This window comes from Neofelis nebulosa, chromosome 1 (genome assembly GCF_028018385.1).
Source record: "Neofelis nebulosa isolate mNeoNeb1 chromosome 1, mNeoNeb1.pri, whole genome shotgun sequence".
NCBI lineage: Eukaryota > Metazoa > Chordata > Mammalia > Carnivora > Felidae > Neofelis > Neofelis nebulosa.
Window position 1 is genome coordinate 241,636,495 of NC_080782.1, and position 20,914 is coordinate 241,657,408.

The 20,914-nt window shown below is 40.7% G+C and overlaps 1 protein-coding gene across 1 annotated transcript in view; it reads left to right on the forward strand.

Annotated features, from left to right (window-relative positions):
• Window positions 1-20,914, forward strand: part of MICU2 (mitochondrial calcium uptake 2) — a 147,570-nt gene that overhangs the window by 22,315 nt on the left and 104,341 nt on the right. Inside the window, exon 2 of the mRNA XM_058722464.1 lies at window positions 12,817-12,961. Within this exon, the coding sequence (XP_058578447.1) occupies window positions 12,817-12,961 (145 nt within the window). The remainder of the gene's footprint in view (window positions 1-12,816; window positions 12,962-20,914) is intronic.

Below are 20,914 nucleotides of genomic sequence, written 5' to 3' on the forward strand. Positions count from 1 at the left end.
TTAAGGACACAGGAGCAAACATCAGTTTCAGGAAAATCATATTAGCAATGAACAAAACTAAGGTTGACATTTTATTTTTTTAAATAATTTTTTAAAGCTTATATATTTATTATTGAAAGAGAGAGAGCACACAAGCTGGGGACAGGCAGAGAGAGAGACAGACAGACAGACAGAATCTGAAGCAGGCTCCAGGTTCTGAGCTGCCAGCACAGAGCCCAACACAGGGCTCGAACCTAAAGACCCATAGACCATGAGATCATGACCTGAGCCAAAGTCAGACACTTAACCGACTAAGCCACCCAGGCGCCCCGACATTTTAAATTAGTACAATATTTATTTTGCACAAAGACCTAGTTCATAATGATAATAATAATGATGATAATGCCAATGGAATATTTATTTATTTATTTATTTATTTTACCAATGGAAGTTTTAAATAGAAATATAGTTTTGTTTTTAATAAATTGCGAATCTGCCCCTTCTTTCAGGCTTTTGTTACCTTTCCATTTATTTATTTGAAGGTTTTTTGAAAAATTTGTTTTTGTTTTGGATGCAATTTCTGTTTATATGCAAGCAACAAATTGCTGTTTTCAAAAAATAATTCCTCTCTTTGACCAAATTTTGTGTAGGGTTAGGGTATGGGGCTAAAGGAGCTTGGTGCCAGGCAAACTGCTATCAGTATTCAGCCACAAGCTTTACGTGGCCATCCACACAGTGAGTGTTCTTGTAACTAAGGGGACGGACAGTCTTTTCCTGGGACTTGGGGATGGAAGTCTGAGTAGGTCACAGAGAATGTGGCGGTCTGGGGAGAAAGCAGTGCAAAGTACTCTAGGAATGAGTTACTTTCCCTCTGCAGTCCCAAACTATGAAATACTTTACAGCTACAGACTGCAGCTGTTCCCCACAAAGGGGTGGGAGGGAGGAGAGAAGGGCCCATCCCTTCTTTACTCCAGACTGGGTCATTTATTGCAGGATACGGTGTCCTAAATGTTGTTATCTTTAGCAGCGGCCTCTGTTTGTGACTCAGCCCTCTGATAGCAGCACTTTCTCCGGGCTTACCTGAAATTCTCAGTTTTGAGAACTTTTTGCATGGGTGAGTTCGTTGCAGAAATTAGACCACAGCTCCCACCACAAAAGGTTCTTTGTTACTGCTCTGCTGCCCAAAGGAGAGAGACCACAATCCAAATAAATTTACTGATACCAGACCTGTTACTAACTTCCTACTTAAACTTAATTGTATCATCTTGAAAAATATTAGTCTGATGCATGTCTCATTTTGAAAAGTAAGAAGTCACAATGTCATGGGTGATAAATAACATGGGAAAAGTAATGACCGTAGTTTGAAATTGATCATCAGTGAGACACACACACTTGCAAACCCCTAGTAGCTCCTTTCCTACTTCTGTCTAGCACTTCCCGCCTCCCATTCCATTACGCCTCCCCCAGTAGAAAGTGAGCGCCTCTTCGTTTTATCTCCATACGATGCTGGGTCAGAGGAGATGCCTGGTATTTGTTAAATAAGTTGGTGTTGAATAGTTTTAGCAAGAGTTCACAAAGTAGTTTACCTTCCCCTGCAGGGGAAAATAAACTGAAGTGACTCAATCATGCCCTTGGAAAATGTCACTTAGTTATGGTTGCAATGAGTGATATTGATGAAACTTGGGATTGTAGTTTTAAGTCGAGACTCTAGTCTTTTTTTTTTTTTTAAGTCGAGACTCTAGTCTTTTTTTTTTTAATCATATGAAGCCTAATTTAAACTTTTTGTTAAGAGCATAAACAGAAGTTTATGTAGTTGTTATGTACTTCCTGCAAGGTAATTATGGAAGAAGAGAAAGTGAGTATTCTGTTCACTCATCTCATCAGGAGAGAGAAAGCAGTTACTCGAAGAGAAGGCGCTTATGTTTTTACTCATCAGCGTCCCCTGCCAGTGGCCACTCCTCTCTACACGGAACTCTACGCTTTTTTTTAAGTTAATAGAAGCATATGCCATTTCATTACTGCACTTATCCAAGGAGAGTCACACTAGCGTTCTTCTAGTCTCTGGAAAGAAGTCTAGGCTAGGCCCTCACTAGACCAGACAACGTTCAGAAGCCAGCCAGAGTCATTCCCGGAACTTCAGGGTCTTCTAAGAGTGACTTTTGTCTCCTTGGCTAATATTCTCTCATTTTGTAGAGTTTATTGTGAAGTATAGCTTATGCAGTTAATATTTCTAATTTAGTCTGGCAGGACTTTTTTTTCATATACGATGAATTCTCCCCCAATTCAGAACAAAATCGGAAAGTTCTAATGACTGAAATTTTTCCACTTGTAAAAGCTTTCTTTAAGAAGAAAAGATAGTCTTTCAGATGGGCCACAGAAAGTTCAAAGACAGCAAAGCAATAATATGGTATCCAGATTGTTACAAATTCCAAAATAAAGGTCCCAAATGAATACGGTTTTACTACGTTTGGTCTAATGCATTGTGGGTATATTGGATATATTGGAAGCATTGTAAGGAAGGCTCTTTCTTTTCTCACTTTCTTCCTGGGAATGCAGAAAGCAAAGAATGTTCAACAAAGAACAGAGAGCTAACTTTTTCGAATTTGTCACTTCATGGATAAAAACTAGAGACAGAATGGTGAAGCACCTGTTGCTTTAAAGGCAATAAACTAGGGAAATGTTTTAACAGAAGTCATCAGCTTTCAAAGATCTCTTTTATCCACTTCACATCACTCATTGCTCTTAATTCCTTTGTCACATTTTTTCCTGCATTACAAGTAATCCTTGAAATCCATGGAGCATTTTATAGATAACCAGAACCATGTGGATGGTTCTCACGTGCTCAGCATAGCCCCAAATCCCAGCATTTCTGCTGCCCCTCCTTCCCCACGTATTTAGCTTTAGATGCAGGTTTGAGAAGCAAATAGTTGTGGTAATGGGAATTCATCCCCACTGCCATCACTTTCCACCTACCACGACTCTAAATTCAGTCTCTGGTGGGTTTCAGATGACAAGAGAGCCACCAACAGGCCCCCGGCGTTTCTTTGATCTCCATCACTGCATTCTACACTCTTCGTTCTGAGGGGCTACTTTCTCCGGCAGCTGCTGCCCTCATGCCAGTCCGCTGGTTATTTATGTGTAACAGTATACCTTGGCCAACAGAGCAGAGCCGTGGAAGTATCTTATGAAATCTCATTATTCAGATAAAAGTTACGATTAATACCGTTTAGTCCGTTCCTAGTAGAAAAGTTCTCTTGAACTGCGGTGAATGAGATGAGCCCTCCCCTTTGGACTGCTTTCATTTCCCTACATAACATGTAAGACTGAGACGTGTCTTTTAAGAATAACCTTAGAATAGGGGCATCTGGGTGGCTTAGTTGGTTAAGCATCCGACTCTTGATCTCCGCTCAGGTCTTGATCTCAGGGTGGTGAATTCCAGCTCTGCATTGGGCTCCGCGCAGGGCACAAAGTCTACTAGAAAAATAAAATACATAAAAAATTAAAAAACAAATCATCTTAGAAATAAATTATGACTTATCCTTTACTGTGCCCTTTTTTGGGTATTAGCCCTTTAGAAAACAGCTTTTGAGATAACCAACAATAAAGGCGTCATGGTTTCAACCTTCGATTTTCTAACATCTGCCTTACTTAGGTTTTCTGAAGGAGACTGAAACTGATCAGTTTCCTCTGAGGCCTTCCAGGATTATTCAGACCCGAAGTACATACACATACATAAGACGGTGGCAGAGGAGCAAATTCAAAGCTTCACTTCAGTAAAGTTTGTTTTGTTTTGTTTTCTGTTTTACACTATTATTTTGCAAATTGATGTCTGATTTTGCCCTTTCTCTTTCCGGAGCACGGCAGTTAATCAGATGTTGAGTTTTTGTGTCTGTCATGCATGTGGATGTTCTTTTCCCTGATTGCTTTTCTTCGTGCTTTTCTTCTGCCTTCTGTGTGATTTTTCCCCCCTATCATGTAGTCCATATATTACTGCAAGGTTGATTCTAATCTTTTCTGTTTCTTAAAGTATTTTAAGTTTTATAATGGCGTTTTCTCTTATTTAGTGAGACCAACTCCCTTCTCAAATGTTTCTGTTGTCTGTCTGGCATCTTATCTTGCTTTCTGATGTTGTAAGGTTGCCACTTTTGTTTCCTATGATTTTTTCTTATTTTCTTTCAGAATGGGATTTTCATTGTTCATTGTTTCTTGTTGTTCTTCATTTTTTCCCACAGAACTTGCATAGTCCCAACACTAGGTTTTAAACAGACTTTCCAGCCAAACACCGTGTGTGCCAAAAACCATGTGAATGTTTATCCTTGACTTCTTTCCATCTTGATCTAAGCACTCTTTATCTTTGCATTAGAATATTAGCTAAGAGCAGGATGTTAACAGCAACATCACCTGTTCCGTCATTTAGCTGCCTGAGGGCTCCATGGTCATGAATAAGTATTTCCCTCTGCCCCACCAAGTCATAACTTCTGATGTTGGCCCCCTTTGGTAGGATACAGGAGGGGGAAAAGGACAACTGTTGGGCCTGTAGTGAATGCAGAGAGTGACAGGAGCTTCCCGTGGGACGTCCTGTACTTTTCTCTGGCCTTCACAGCCCCTGCAAACCAGGAGATGTCAGTGACAGCAATATTCCTGTCCCGTATGATAACTTCGTACAGATTGGGAACACGCACCCTTTCCTCAGTGCACTTTGCTCCCATTTGCTGGACGATTGCATGGTGATTCCAGCGAATGGTGCCCCATGGACTTGTGCAGTGCACACAGCTGTCCAGGGTGGCCCTCATCAGTGAGGGATTTCAGGATGTCACCCACTCACTCCCCCAAATGACACTCTCCTCCCTGGAAGAAGAAACTACTTTTCGGTCCTAGTGTTTTCTTACAGTTGGATCCAAATTATCAGAAGATCCTTCTAGGACAAGTTTAAAGTAGGAGGTTAAGAGCTAGCCTCGGCATGGCTGTACTTACTGCTTTTTATTTTTTTGTCGTGATGTGGGAGGGAGGTTTTAAGAACTTTCACATCAGTTTTTAGAATTTTGTTTCTGTTTTGTTTTGTTTTTTAGTGACCCTTTGATTTTATTAAGAGTTAACTCTCTTAAGAAGGTACCTCATACCTTCTTTTTTTTTTTTTTTTTTTTTTTTTTGGAGGAACCTAGTATAGTAGAAAGGACCTTTCCAGATTTTATTTTCAAGTGAATTATTATGTTGATTGAGATTAAAAACCAAAAATCCAAAGGAAAAAGAAAACTTGTTTATGCGGTAGATCCTTTAATACCTGGAGAGTCCAACTTCCTCTGGTGCTGATATTCTCTCCAGAGCCTTGGAACAGTCCTCTGTACTTAGAGATTTCAGACATGAATATCTACATTTATGCTGAAATGTATATCCTAAATAAATTGCTTGTAATTATGGTTTGCCTTATGCTACTTTTTGTCTTTGAAAGGAATTGATTTAGCCCCAGGAAAAAGCAGTCGCATTTCTCTTCACATCCCGAAATCCCCCACACCTGTGTTTCAGCATACTGATACGTTTTTCGTAGATGCTTTTCCTGTAAGTGATACTGCGTTATGACTAGGAATACACTGGTGGTAAGTTCTTTTAAAGGTGTATGTTAACAGTTTTGGAAAGATGAAAAGATTCACATCCTGTGGTCTAATTTTATTTGACCTATAATAGTATTTATGGCAAGCCCAAACCATGTCTGCTTAGTTTTTCTGAAAGACATTTCTATTTTCACTGAAGATTCTACTCATTTTCAGTTTATGTAAACATAGGCCTGGTATTTTTATCTAACACACATTCTACAAAGTACTTTGGATATATTGTAGATCAGACAGTAATGCTGAATTTATATAGCATCATCCGGGGTGTGCATGTGAGTGAATCTTCCAGATGACTAAAATTACCCTTGCAAGCAGTAAAACATCCTTTTTATGCAAGATGTGCGTTAACATTTAAACCGTGTTACATATTTTCATACACTTTTAACAGAATATTCCCTACATAAATTAGCAGTTTCTCAATGCCTGAAGATCATCCCCATAAATAGCCCCAGCGGCTACTGATTGGTTGTCGTAACGGTGATTGGTTCAGACTCTTCTCGAGGCTACTGACTGGTTGTCGTAACGGTGATTGGTTCCGACTCTTGCAGCCAGGTCTGTTGTACATTTGTCTTCTTTCCTATCTCACTGTCAGGCTATTTAGATCTCACTTCTGCCATCAGTGTATGTGCATCTAGCATTTATAACTTAATGTTTTTAATGTGCTGGGATGCTGAAACTTAATAACCCAAGCTTATTAGATCTATTTGTACGTTAAGGGTAAGTGTTGAATCGCGGTATGAGTTTCCTGTAGAATCGGCTAGGTAGGTTCCAGTGTCCCACATATATGGTGGCTGTTGTATAAATTAACAGAAGAAAATGTCAGTAGCCAAGATGACCTTTCCAGTGTAGTGTGTGTGCCATTCTCCTCTTTGGTCCATTTATGGTTTCATATACCCCAGCAACCCTCTGCACCATGGATGTGCCCCCCGCCCAAGCTCAGAACTGACTTCAGTATAGTTTGCTGTACTGCAGCTCCTTGTACCCCCTCTTGTGTGATGTGGTTCAGCCATCTTCTGCTCTGCGATGCCTTTCTGAAGTCTTCCAAGTAACAAGACAGTTCATTGGTCCTCTCTCTGCCTTCTCATAGAATTTTTTCTATAATTCTATTAGAGCATTTGTTAAAATTGTATCATAGTAGTAATAGCTAACCTTCTAGAGCACTTAGTGTGTGCCGGGCATTATGATAAGGGCTTTGTGTGTATTATTTCACTGAACACTCATTCTTTAAAAGAGCCTTTGAATGATACAGGGAGATGAAAAGATACAGCATAAGGAGTATAGTCAACAATTTTGTATGGTGACGGGTAGTGACTACATTTATTGTGCTGAGCATGGAGTAACCTATAGAACTGTTGAATCAAAGTGATGTAATGTTGCATGTTAATTACACTTAACTTTGTTCAATGACTAAAAAATAAATAAAAGACCTTTTGAAGTAGTGACTTCTGTTTTGTCCATTTTATGCATTAGTTAAGTGAAGAAGGATGATACAACTTGACCAACTGATAGAGCTGGCATTTAAACCCAAGTAGTTTGATTCCCGTTTCCACATTTTTCATATGAATCAGATGAGGCACAAAGAGGTCACTGGTCCAAATTTCACATGTCTAGTAAGTGACCGAACAGGAATTTGAATCCCAGGCAGTTTGGCCTGAGAGACAGTGCTCTTATTAATTATTTATTTGCTATCCAGCACTCCCCTCTGTAAACTCCTTAAAGGAAGACCTCATAGTATCCATCTATATATCTACAGAACAGTGACACATAACAGGTTCTTCAACGTTTGAGAATGAATTAATGAGCTTTTCATTGCCTGATATGTAAGAATACTAAGCTACGATTTGCTCATATATTGTTACTCTCAGATATAACTTTAATATTTTGACCTTTATTGTTCCTTCTCATCCTTTCCATCTAAACTGATATTCTGATGACACTTACAAAGTCTATAAGCCAATGTCTTTGCCTTAGTTCAGTTTACCAAGCCCAACCTACCATAGATAGGCCACATATATCCCAAAGTGAGAAAGAGACTAAAGGAAATGAATGGAGGTTAAGCAAATGAGTACCCAAAACAATATCAATAACAATAATAACAACAACAGTAATCGTTCAAGGAATATGAAAGCAGCAGCCAACAATTTTTACAAAGCCACCTGAAAACTCCTGTTTTGGGGATGCTTGGCTGCCTCAGTTAGTAGAGCATGAGACTCTTGATTTTGGGGTTGTAAGTTCAAGCCCCACACTGGGTGCAGACATTGCTTAAAAATAAAATCTTTAAGAGGCCCCTCGGTGGCTCAGTCAGTTAAGCATCTGACTTTTTGCTTTTCAGCGCAGTCATGCATGATTTCAAGAGATCAAGCCCTGCATCAGGCTCTGTGCTACCAGTGCAAAGCCTGCTTGGGATTCTGTCTCCCTCTCTCCCTGCCCCTGCCCTGCTCTCTCTCTCTCTCTCTCTCGCTCTCGCTCTCGCTCTCTCTCTCTCCCTCTCTCTCAAAATAAATAAATAAGCATTTTTTAAAACCTTTAAGAATAAATAAAGAAATCCACCTGAAACATGTAAGAGAAGGAAAGAAGGGAAGGTGGGAAAAGAGCGTGCAAGCGTGTGTAGGAAAAGAACACAGATGAAAGACAGTTGGGGAGGAAGGAAAAATTGTTCATTCTCGACAATTCAATCCATCCAGTAAGTCTGAAATTGGATCAGAATTGGTTACACAAATGAAGTAAGGCAGGAATGAACCTGGCAGGTAAATAAAAGATTAAAAATGGCGAATTAAACGTAACATTATGTGTCCTATGTTCGTACTTCAGTGATCTAGATTTCTCATCTAAATTCTGTGAAGTAAGCATATGTATATGTATATAAGCACATCAATTATACTAGTGGTTTTTAAAATTCAATACTGGGTGCCTGGCTGGTTCAGTCAGAGGAGTGTGCAACTCTTGATCTTGGGGCCATGAGTCTGAGCCCCATGTTGGGTGTAGAGATTATTAACTAACTAACTGAACTTAAAATTCAGCTGCTGTATGGTAAAGGTGACCTAAATAAAACTAATTTGTTGGTTCATCAACCTGGAATTATAAAGGTTCTAGTGATTTTAAAACAGTACTTTTCCCCCCCTAGGTAAAGTTCATGGCAGCAATGAAACATTAGAAATCCTACGTTGATTGAAGGAGAGAAGCCATAGTTAACATTTAGGAAATGGACAACAGTTAGCCCAGGCCTAAATATGGCTAATTCTTGTCGTAGTCATTTTTATTCTCTAGAGCCTAGCTTAAATCCCACTGTTTTCACGAGCTTCCTCAGCCATCGTTACCCACACTGCTTTCTCTGTTTTGCTAACTTCTGTAAGTCTTAGAGGAGCGAGTGTAGGGTAGTGGTTGAGACTGGGGTTATTGTCACACTGCCTATGCTGTGGACTTACTTGCTGTGTTAATCTGAGCAAGCCGTTGACCCTTGACAAGCCATGGTTTCTTCTTCTGTAAAATGGAGACGGTAAAGATGTCTGCTGTTGGGGTTATCGCGAAGGTTGTAAAGATGTTGTTAGCACGCTGCCCTGCGTATACTCCATGTTAATGCCAGCTATTATTGTTAGGCTTCACTGCTATCCTGTTGCCGCCTTGACTCATACGTGTCCTGTCTCTTCCTAGAGAGACCTCAAGTTAGTAGATGCTCCAGTACGTTTTTGCTTGAAGGGTGGATTAGGATGCGGGGAAGACTAATAGGAAGAGGCTGACTTGGAGCTTCCACTTTGTGTTCCATAAGAGAAGTGGTAGGATTAGAATCGATGATGGTGGCGACCTCCAAGTGATAGCTGTGTACTCAGTAAGCAGAGTGGGAGAGGTAGTAGAAAGGATGAGGGACAAAAAGAGACATCATGCCATGGGAGTTGAAAGATTTGTAGGTAGTTGAAAGAATAGGTTTGTTTATACCACAAAGTAGCAGGAATTAAAGGCCACAATACCAGAGTGAATTGTGAGGGTGTTAGTAGGGGTTGTTAGTTGTATTTCATAGCATCTGCTGATAAAGTCATGGTGGTAGGACAGATTTGGAGGTCATGTGCTTCTAAGTGACCTTCTAAATTCATGGCCTGTGATTCATATGACAACTTTAAGCTCAGAGATCCGCCCGTGAAAGGGAGTTTTAGTTTCATGTCCTCTACTTTTTCTTGTTCACTGGAGAGGATATTTAATCAAAACTGGAAGGGATGACAACCCAGTCGGCCATTCGTTAAAACGGCGCTTCCCAGAATAATTGATTCTTCTCAAGACTCTTCGGAAATGTTATGCTTATGCAAGTTACAGACATACAGGCATATGGAAAATATGGAATGGTAACCATGAGATAGGGGATTTTTAGGGTCTAAATCTCCTAGAAGAAAAAAATAGGATTTCTTTGCAAGTAGTTTTCATGTCTTGCTGTAAAATAGTGGAAGGTTTGTTTTTACTTCTTGGTCATTTTTGACACGCCAGGAAAGAATAGGATTGCTACAAGGGGGAGGACATCATGAAAACCAAGAGACGCAGAGGTAACAGTCCATCCTGTTATGAAACCATTTGAGGAGGAGCATAAATGAGTAATTGACTCCTTTTAGTTGGTTGAAATTTAAGAGTTTGTTTACACAAAAAGGATTAAGTTGGGCAAAAAGCTGTTCTTTTAATTAGTCAGGAGCAATTTAGATATTAGGAAGCATTAAAAAAAGACGTTTGTTGAAGAATTTGGAAATATAGGGGCACCTGGGTGGCTCAGTCGGTTGAGCGTCCGACTTTGGCTGAGGTCATGATCTCGCGGTCCGTGAGTTTGAGCCCCGCGTCGGGCTCTGTGCTGATGGCTCAGAGCCTGGAGCCTGCTTCGGATTCTGTGTCCCCCTGTCTCTCTGCCCCACCCCTGCTTGTGCTCTGTCTCTGTCGTGTCTTTCAAAAATGAATAAACATAAAAATTTTAAAAAGAATTTGGAACTACACTATATTTTTGTATGGGTCACTCACTTTTGTTAATTTCTTAATAAACTATACAATAATATTAGTATAGTAAATAGAACTATTCTCTAAACTAATAGTATATATGCCCTTCTTTCCATTCTTCTACTGTACTGTATTCTCTCTCATATCTAGGACTTTGGCAGTGCTGTGACATTTACTGAGAAGACCCTTACCCGCTCTCCCCTATCTCATTTGTATCCTTTTTTTTCACTGCCAAAGCACTTAGTACATGCTGGTAGGAATTAACGTTTGTCTTGTTTACCACTGTTTTCCTACACATACTCGGTATCAGTTTCTTAAATAAAATAATAATGTTATCTGTTACTATATCTGCCTCATATATAAAATGTTTGGAGTGTTAATAAAATCCAGTTTCCTTCCTTTTTTCTTTTTAGAGAGAGACAGCATGAGTGGGGTAGGGGAGAGGCAGAGAGAGAGAGGGAGAGAGAGAGAGAGAGAGAGAGAGAGAGAGAGAGAGAGAGAGAGAGAGAATGAATGAGAATCCTAAGCAGGCTCCATGCTCATCGTGGACCCCAACATGGGGCGCGATCCCATGACCTTGGGATCATGATCTGAGCTGAATTCAGGAGTTGAACGCTTAACCAGCTGAGCCATCCAGATGCCCCAAAATTCACTTTTCTGATGATTAGGATAAGAGTATGGAGTAATATAATTAAAACATGACTCTTGGGTTATTTTTGTGGTAGTAATTTAAGGAGAAATAAAAGGAAAGACACAAATAGACAAGTTCTGGGGAAGATAGGGGTTCAGATCATTGCAGTATTACTGAGTATGTATGTTTAGTATTCTGGTATGCACTACATGGACCACCACAGAGGTATGAAACTAGCTGGTCGAAGAAAGCAACAGTCAAACCGAGGAGAGAGCATTAATACTAGGCAGAGGACTGAGATCAGCCCAAAAGGAGCTGTTGACTTAGAATTTTGTTGCCTCTGAATTTGGAGAGGTTGAAGCAACTGGAATTCACATTTTTCCCCCCTTTCGATTCTAGTCAGTGAGCATCACTGTGTGTCAGGGCAGATAATAGGTTCAGTGGTAGTAACTGTGAAAGGAAAGTGATGTGTCCAGGGAGGATGTTGTGGTTCAGATCAGAGCAGTGTTGTAAGGAAAACAATCCACGGTGAGAGGATGCTTTCGGATTTCTGCATCTACTGCTATCTTGACATTGGTGTCTGCGTTAACCCCTGTGTTGTCTTCCTCCATATGTCTAGGATACGATGCCCGGCCTTGGACGGGAGGTGAGTGTGGTAGGTAAGGGTCCAAACACTGCGAGTTGGACACTTCTGGTTTTTTATACTGGCTGTGCCATTGACTTTAGTCTCCATGCCTCCTGCAGTATCTGTTGTTCAGTTGTGGTGAGGACTGAGTAATCATGTGGAAGGCTTTATTAGTATAGTCCCTAGCACATAACAAGTGCTCAACGAAGGGTTAGCAACAAAGATTTCGATATTGTCTTCTATCCACGTTTGAGTCGAGATCTAGGTGCCGTTGCCTGAGATATACAGGCTCTTGTACTAATAGTATTTTACCAGTTCCCATTTCTTACCCTTGTAGCACTTTCCACCTGTGACGTAAGTAGATTTCTGAAAGCAGGGCTGTTTATCAGACATGATATGTTTTCTCTTCGTGAAAAAGCACAACTGTACTTGAACTCTTGCCTACCCATCTCTCTGATTTTATTGACTGCCACGCTGTTCCTTGAACAGTTTCTAGCTTACCTAGAAACACACACACACACACACACACACACACACACACACACACACACGGGAATCTCATGGTTTTGGGTCTTACTCTACCCCCTGCTTAGAATTCTCTTCCTCCAGAGAGCCCCATGGCTCAATGACTGCACTCATTTAGTCTCTGTAAGTGTCAGCTCTTTAGAAAGGCCTCCCCTCGCCGTCCTCTCTAAAATACTACCCCTTATGACTTTTATCCGGCTTGCTCTTGCTTCCTGGCGCTTCTCATTATCCTACATGATTTTCTGTATGTATTCATTAGTTGTCATCTTCCCACTCTGTCTTGTCATTCACCATTGTCTCCTCGAGCCTGAAAGAGGGGCAAGTGGACACTCAAGTAAATAGTTGTTAAACGAACGATGTAAACATTCGGAGATTGGTAGACCTAGACACTGAAGCTACTCTTTCAAGATCGTCTTAAAAGTAGCTAAGTTGAGGACTCATCCTGAAAAAAAGTCTTAAATTGCAATTTCTTTTTCTTTTAGAAAATGGTCGACTCCGGAGAGACGGGAGAAAAACCGTCCCTTCGGAAACAGCGCTTCATGCAGTTTTCTTCCCTGGAACATGAGGGCGAATATTACATGACACCACGAGACTTCCTCTTTTCAGTAATGTTTCAGCAAATGGAACGTGAGTTGTTTCTTGGATTTTTTAAGTTTTTCAAAACAAATCAAACATTAAGGCTGAAAAAATCCTATTTTTCAGAATTGGTAACAGCTTTTCTTCATTTTCTTAAAATTTTTTCTAATGTTTGTGTATTTTTGAGAGAGAGAGAGAGAGAGAGACACAGAGCACGAGCAGGGGAGGGGCAGAAAGAGAGGGAGACACAGAATCCGAAGCAGGCTCCAGGCTCTGAGCCGTCAGAGGGGAGTTTGGCAGTATGTATCAAAACCCTTAAAACATGTACTCACTTTGTTGCAGTAAATTCCCACTAGAGCCCGACGCGGGGCTCGAACTCACGGACTGTGAGACCATGACCTGAGCTGAAGTCGGACGCTTAACCAACTGAGCCGCCCCGGCGCCCCTTCATTTTAATTATAATTCTTTGTGCCACGCATTTGCTTATTGTTTAGACTTTATCTTCTTTGTGACACAAATTTAGTTCAACTTTTTATGTATTTATCTAAGAAATAGTTGTTTTGTATATGGCTTTTTCTAAAGAGCCAGAGGAAAAATAGGTACGTTTTTAAATGTCACTAACTAGGTTCTTAATAGAATAAATTTATTCAGGATATTAGTTTTTGGTGGTATTGGTGTTTTAAATTGGGCACAAAAAATGAAACTAGATTAGAGCAATGGGGGGAACCCACAAATACAGTAAGAAGCAAAAATCCACTGTACTTTTCTGCCCTAAACCGTCACCTTTTATTTACTCCAAATGATGTTAGAAATTCTCAGTTTTATTACCTAAACTAGTCCCTTTTACTTTGCAGAGAGTAAACTGGGGCCTGTCCTCTGCGCCCTCTATTATAGACGTGTTCTCTGAAAGCTCCTTGCCTCGCTGACCCCTGTCAGAGTGTGCTAGAAGTGCGGTAGGTGGCTGTGTGGGCGAGGCCGCAGGGAGCAGTAACAGAGTGCGGGTTGAGTTGAAAAGACCACGAAGACTTGGGAGAGCACTGTCGAGATTGAGACGTGACTTGACCAAAAACAAAATGAATCATCGTGGCATGCTGTAGACACTAAAACCAAAGAACTGGGTTCGGTGTAGTGACAGGTCAAACCGGAAAACAGATAAGGGCCATATTGGACAGTAACCCTATGCAAACGTCAGAGACTCGTGTGTTTGGTAGAGTTGGGTGGACATCGTTTGTGACCAGTGAGGAACCGGTGAAGGTTTGTGAGCAGAAAAATAAATGTAGGTTATTTTGGTTACCTCTTCTTTGGAGGGGAGTTTGGCAGTATGTATCAAAACCCTTAAAACATGTACTCACTTTGTTGCAGTAAATTCCCACTAGAAAACTAATTAGTCTAAGTAAATGACTGGAGAGATACAAAAGAATTTTTTTTTTTTTTTATGTAGTTTAACCCCTCCCAACGTGTAGAGTTTGAACACGGTGATTCCTATCCTCACAGCAAGAAAAAAGCTGAAACATTGAAAATCAGCAACTCTTTTTAGATCCATCAGAGAATTGAGACCACAGGGCGCAGGGACCTGAAAACTGGGGACGGGCAGGTACAGAGAAGCAGAGCTTACCCAGGGCAGAAACTGCCCAGAAACCACCACTGCAGCCAGCATCTGGTGGGCGTATTTAGGGAGTGGTTTGGCTAATTGCTAGAGTCTGAGCATGTGCTAGCTTGAGAGAGAAGAACTTGTGAAGACCCAGCCACGAGGGTCCCAGGTACTTTTGTGAGTTTTAGAGGAGCCCCACCATGTGTCACAGTGGAGATCTGAGAAAAATCTTCCCTCCTTCCCTCAAGGGGAAGGGAAAAGTAATCATCCGAAATACTCCCAGAGCATTCAGTTCTCCTTAGCAAAGGCCTGCATGGACAGGACACCGTTTTACCAGATTCCGACCCACCGGTGTTTTACCACAGCCTAACCAACCTTGAGGAATGTAGTGCCCACCTCTGGCCCCCTCTAGCCTTTCTGTCTCGCTTAAGAAGGAAAACAAAAACCTGAAAGCTCTTGTGAGGATCACAGCCCGTAGACACAGGCTCACTAGCCGACTGAGACCTAACCACAGGCTTTGGAAGAGCTTCCTCCCCCCCCCCCCCCCCCCACCTCCCCACACGTCAGCAGGGCTCCTGTCTGACAGAGGGTTACGACTGACAGAGCTGTGCCTCTCGGGCCGTAAGTACGAAGGAGTCTCTAGGGAAGTGAAAGCAGCAGAGGAGACGAAACAAGGACAGCAGAGGAAATGTTAGCCTCTGACACCTGCGGCCAGAGCAGACAGTAAACCCATCCTGATGTCGTCCAGATAAACAGAACCTCACACTTAAGACCTGTTTCCTTAAGTAACGTTCACCTGCCAGATAGTAGCTGGCTCTCAGAAAGGTCAGTTGGCATGCCAGAAGGCAAAAGGCAGTCTGAAGAGGCCAAGCAAACACCAGAACCAAATCGAAAGATGGCAAAGGTTTTGGAACTAGCAGACCAGAATGTAAAATAACCATGATTAATATAACTAAGGACTCCAGTAGAAAAAGTACACAACATATAACAGAGAGGTAATGTAAGCAGAGATGGAGAAACTCTTAGAATCAAAAGGAAACGTAGAAGTAAAAAACACTATGATAGAAATGAAGAGTGCTTTTAGTGGTCTCATAAGAATAATGCCCTGGGCCGAGGGAATAATCAGTGAGCTTGAAGACATGTTAATTGAGACTTAACAAACTGGAAAAGAAGAAAGACTGGAAAAAAACAGAGTGTCCAAAAAATGTGGGGCAATTCAAAAAAGTGTAACATGCACATAATGGCTATACCAGAAGAAGAAAGAAGAAATATTCGGAGTTATTAACAACTGATAAATTTCCAAAATTATTTGTAAACACCAAACCACAAATTTGGGGAGCTCACAGAATTCCCAGCAGGATAAATATTTTTAAAAACCCTATACCTAGGCATATCATTCACACTGCAGAAAATCTCAAAGAGAAAATTAAATCAAAGACGAAGAGAGACGAAAATCAAAGACAGAGGAAATAGAACTCAGAGGGTGGGGGGGGGAAGCCTCATCTAAAGGGAAACAAGGATAAGAACTATATCATACTTCTCTTCAGAAGCTATACAAGCAGGAAGAGAGTGAAGTAAAATACTGAAAATTTTGAAAGAAAAATCCACCAACCTAGAATTCCGTATCCGATGAAATTATCCTTCAACAGCGAAGGAGAAATAAAGAATTTCTCAAACAAAAACTGAGGGAATTTGTCATCAGTAGACAGATCTGCCCTAAAGAAATGTTAAGTTCTTCTGAAAGATGGAAAAATGACAGAGGTCAAAAATTCAGGTCTACATGAAGAAAGTAACAGAGTTAGAAAAGGAATAAATGAAGACACAAGAAAATCATTTTTCTTAACGGATCTGACAGTTTTCTCGAAATAACAATGGCAGCAATGATTATAGCTTATGGAAGAGTGAAATGCATGCCAGCAGCGTTCTGAGGAATGGGGTTGAGGAACTGGGGATGCTCTGCTATAAGGCACCTGCACTACCCGTGAAGCAGTATGGTGTTACTTGAGAGTAGACTTAGGTTAGTTATAAATGTATGTTGCACACCTTGGGGAAACCACTAAAATATATTTGAAGAGATATAATTGACATGCTATGAGAGGAGAGAATCCAATTATACAAAAAAGACAAAAAAGGAAGCAAAAAACAATGATGAACAGAAAACAGTTACAAATATCGTAGATAGTAATCCAACTATATCGATAATCACTTTAGCTATGAAAGGTCTAAAGACACCAATCAGAGACAGGTATCTCATTTATTTGTGTTATGGAAAAGAAACTCACTTTAAATATAAAGACATAGATGTAAAATAAAGGGGTGGAGAAAGATGTACCATGTTAACCCTGCAAAAAAGAAAGCTAGAATAGCTATATTAAGTACAAACAAACCATATTTCAGAGCAAGGGAAGTTTTCAGGAATAAAGAGGGGCATTATATCATGACAAAAGGGGGCAGTTCTTCAGGAGCACATAACAATCCCTACTGTGTATGTGGCCAACTACAGAGCGTCAAAATACATGAGGCAAAAACTGATAGAACTGCGAGGAGAAGTAGGTGAATCTCCCCTTAGGCTGGAGGCTTCAGCAGCCCCCTGTTGGTGATTGGCAGCAGCAGGCAGAGAACGAGTAAGGATGTAGCCACGCAGCCCAGTCAGCCAACCGGATCTACCTCACACTTACAGAATACTGTATCCAACGACAGAGGATTACACTCTCACTCCAACCTGGAGCCTTCACCAAGACTGACCACGTCTGCGGCCATCAAACACACCCAAACAAACTTAGAAAAATAAAAATCATATGAACATGCGCTCAGGCCACAATAGAATTAAACTAGAAATCAGTAATAAAGGTAACTGGAAGTTTTCACAATATTTAAAGATCAGCCACTTCTTTTTTTTTTTTAAGTTTGTTTATTAATTTTGAAAGAGTGCACAAGTGGGAGAGCGGCAAAGGGAGAGGGAGAGAGAATCTCAAGCAGGCTTCGCCCTGTCAGTGCAGAGCCCGACGCAGGGTTCGAACTCACAAACCGTGAGATCATGACCTGAGCCCAAATCAAGAGTCAGACATTTAACCAGCTGAGCCACCCAGGAGCCCCTAAAAAACACACTTCTAAATAAAACATGAGTCCAAAAAAAAAGTTTTAAATATTTTGAACTAAATGAAAATGGAGATACAACCGATGAAAATTTATAGGATACAGCAAAGGCCATGCCTAGGGGGAAATTGTTAGCACTGAATGCAGGTTAGAAAAGAAGAAATACCTAAATTCCAGAATCTAAGTTCCAATTTAGCAAATTCAAAAAAGAAGAGCAAGTTAAATCCAAAATAAGCAGAAGATAAAATATTGGAGCAGATACCATTGAAATTTGAAACAGGAAATTAATAGAGAAAATCAATGAAACCAAAAGCTGGACTTTTGGAAAGATCATAAAATTGATAAACCTCTAGCCAGGTTAACCAAGTGGGGCAAAGTAGTATCATATGATTCTCATTTTGTACAAAACCCATAAAAGAAAAGATTATTTTTAAAGTTGGCTATATTCTGAGTAAGTAACATTAAGATTTCAGAATTCCTTTTAGGAAAAGTTGTTCTTTTATCTGGAAGAAATACCTTAAGGAATCTATCCAGTTATAAAAAGTAATATCAGGGCGCCTGGGTGGCGCAGTCGGTTAAGCGTCCGACTTCAGTCAGGTCACGATCTCGCGGTCCGTGAGTTCGAGCCCCGTGTCAGGCTCTGGGCTGTTGGCTCGGAGCCTGGAGCCTGTTTCCGATTCTGTGTCTCCCTCTCTCTCTGCCCCTCCCCCGTTCATGCTCTGTCTCTCTCTGTCCCAAAAAAAATAAATAAAAAAAGTTAAAAAAAAAAAAAAAAAGTAATATCCTTTGGGTATGGCCAACATTGCAGAATTAGACAAAGATGGGCTAAGTATTTCTGCATAATAAGGAAGTGGGAAATTTGGAGCCTTCAGCTGGTATCTTCAGAAGGAAGTTGGGACTCTCAAGAGAATCCTTGGAAGGAATGGTATGTGAGACTGAGTGGCAAATTCAGTAACATGTAGGACCAGGCAGAAAAGTATTATGTAGATTGAATCAACGTACAATATGATGGTGGTGGGGGAGAAGGGGTCAGCTGTAAGAAGCATTCAAATTTCAAAATTGTGTAAAACACCCTGCTACACAACTAAACATTTCTGCAAGCATAATTGGGTCCATAGACCCCAAATTGTAACCCCTAACCTATAGATTCGGTGTAATTCCAGTAATAATCCCAATAGGGTGGGACGCCTCGGTGGCTCAGTCTGTTAAATGTCTGACTTTGGCTCAGGTCATGACCTCACAGTTCGTGAGTTCGAGCCCCACATCGGCCTCACTGCTGACAGCGCGGAGCCTGCTGGGGATTCTCTTTCTCTCTCCCTGTCTCTCTCTGCCCCTCTCCTGCTCACACTCTCTCAAAAATAAATAAACATCTCAAAAATAAATAAACATTAAAAAAAAAATTTTTTTTTAAGTCCCAGTAGGGTGTGTGTGTGTATGTATCATGACAGGCTGATTTGAAAATTTGAATGGAAAAACAACAGGCCTGAACTATCTAAGACACTCCTACCAGCTTACGACTTATTATAAAGTTATAGTAATTAATATCAAGTGGCATTGGTACAGGAATAGACAGATTGGTCATTGGAGCAGGATAGAGCCCAGAAACACATGGGCATAAGTGGAGCTCATGTATGATAGAAGGGGCATTGTAAATCAGCGTGGAAAGGAGGACCTATTCAATAAATCTACTCTATATGGAAGGAGATAATTTTAAAATTGTTAAATTATAAAAATAATTTTAAAAATCTGTCTCCTTGGGCTAGAGAAACATTTCTTAAAACACAAAAAGGACTAACAGAAGAGATTGACAAATTCAACTATATTAAAATTAGAACTTCTGTTTATCCAAAGTCACATTAAAAAAATTGAAGACAAGCCACCAACTGGCAACATTTATGTACGGCGCTGACAAAGAATATTTAAAATATGTACAAATCTACAAATCAATAAGAAAAAGACAACCTGATCAAAAAATGGGCAGAAGAAACAAATGGCATTCACAGAAGAGGAAACATACAAGAACAATAAACTTAAACATATATTTACCTTTATTAGTGACTACAAGATACAAGTTTATACCTTTTAGATTTTCAACAGTCAAGTCTCTTAATAACAAAGGCTATAGAGGATATAGATCAGTAAGGCCTTACTTTTATGTCCTATTGGTTATAAGTATCGACTGGAACAGGTGCTTTAGAAAACAATTTGGCATTGCCTTGTAAAGTTGGCATAACTTTTGATCTAAAAATCCCCTTCCTCTGTGTATACATACTGCACAACCAACAGGAACACTTGCCCATGTATAGAATATATGTATAAGAATACTCATAGCAGCAATAGTAGCAAAAAAAGCTAGAAACAACCCAAATGTCCATCATTTAGAGAATGGATAAATACACTGTTCGTGTGTTTATACAATGGAATTTTATTTAGTAGTAAGTGAACAAACTGAAGAGATCAGCTCCCATCGTGTCAACCTGAGGAGCTCCGTGGACCTGCTTCCCACTGAAACTGATTAAATATTTTAAATTTTTTTTTTTTCTTTTTCAACGTTTTTTTTTTTATTTATTTTTGGGACAGAGAGAGACAGAGCATGAACGGGGGAGGGGCAGAGAGAGAGGGAGACACAGAATCGGAAACAGGCTCCAGGCTCCGAGCCATCAGCCCAGAGCCTGACGCGGGGCTCGAACTCACGGACCGCGAGATCGTGACCTGACTGAAGTCGGACGCTTAACCGACTGCGCCACCCAGGCGCCCCTGATTAAATATTTTAAAATATCATTTAAAGTCTCTAGAAATGTTCTTAAGGCCATACAGCACGTGGAGAAGCATATATTCAAAAAATCAGCTAAAATTGGATAAGAAATGAGGGTCTGTAGTGTTTGAACTAAGACTGATCCCTCCCTCCTTTCAGTTCATTGAGGCCGAAACTCCATTCCGGACTGGTGCAGCCAAGAACACAGGGTTCCCTCTACCCGCGGCTCCTAGGCAGAAGACTCACTTCCCAGGGTTGAGCAGGACACCGGCATTTCTCATCCTGCCTGCCCTCAGTTACTTGCCAAGGCTAACTTCTGTGCAAGTGCAGTTCAGAGGTCGGAGCTCCCTTCTTGCCCCCCCAGACCTCACTCACAGAATTGAGAGTCTGCCTTGGGCTCTGTGCCACTGAGAATATTGAAACCTTGATTTCTTTTTTCCCAGCTCATAAGGCATTGCTTCCACACTGAGACTGGAGATTACTACCACCCACCTTTTGGAGTAGAGGTGTCAGAGCCCTACTCCCAGCTCTAGAGGCCTGGGTCAAAGATATTGCCTGGGGG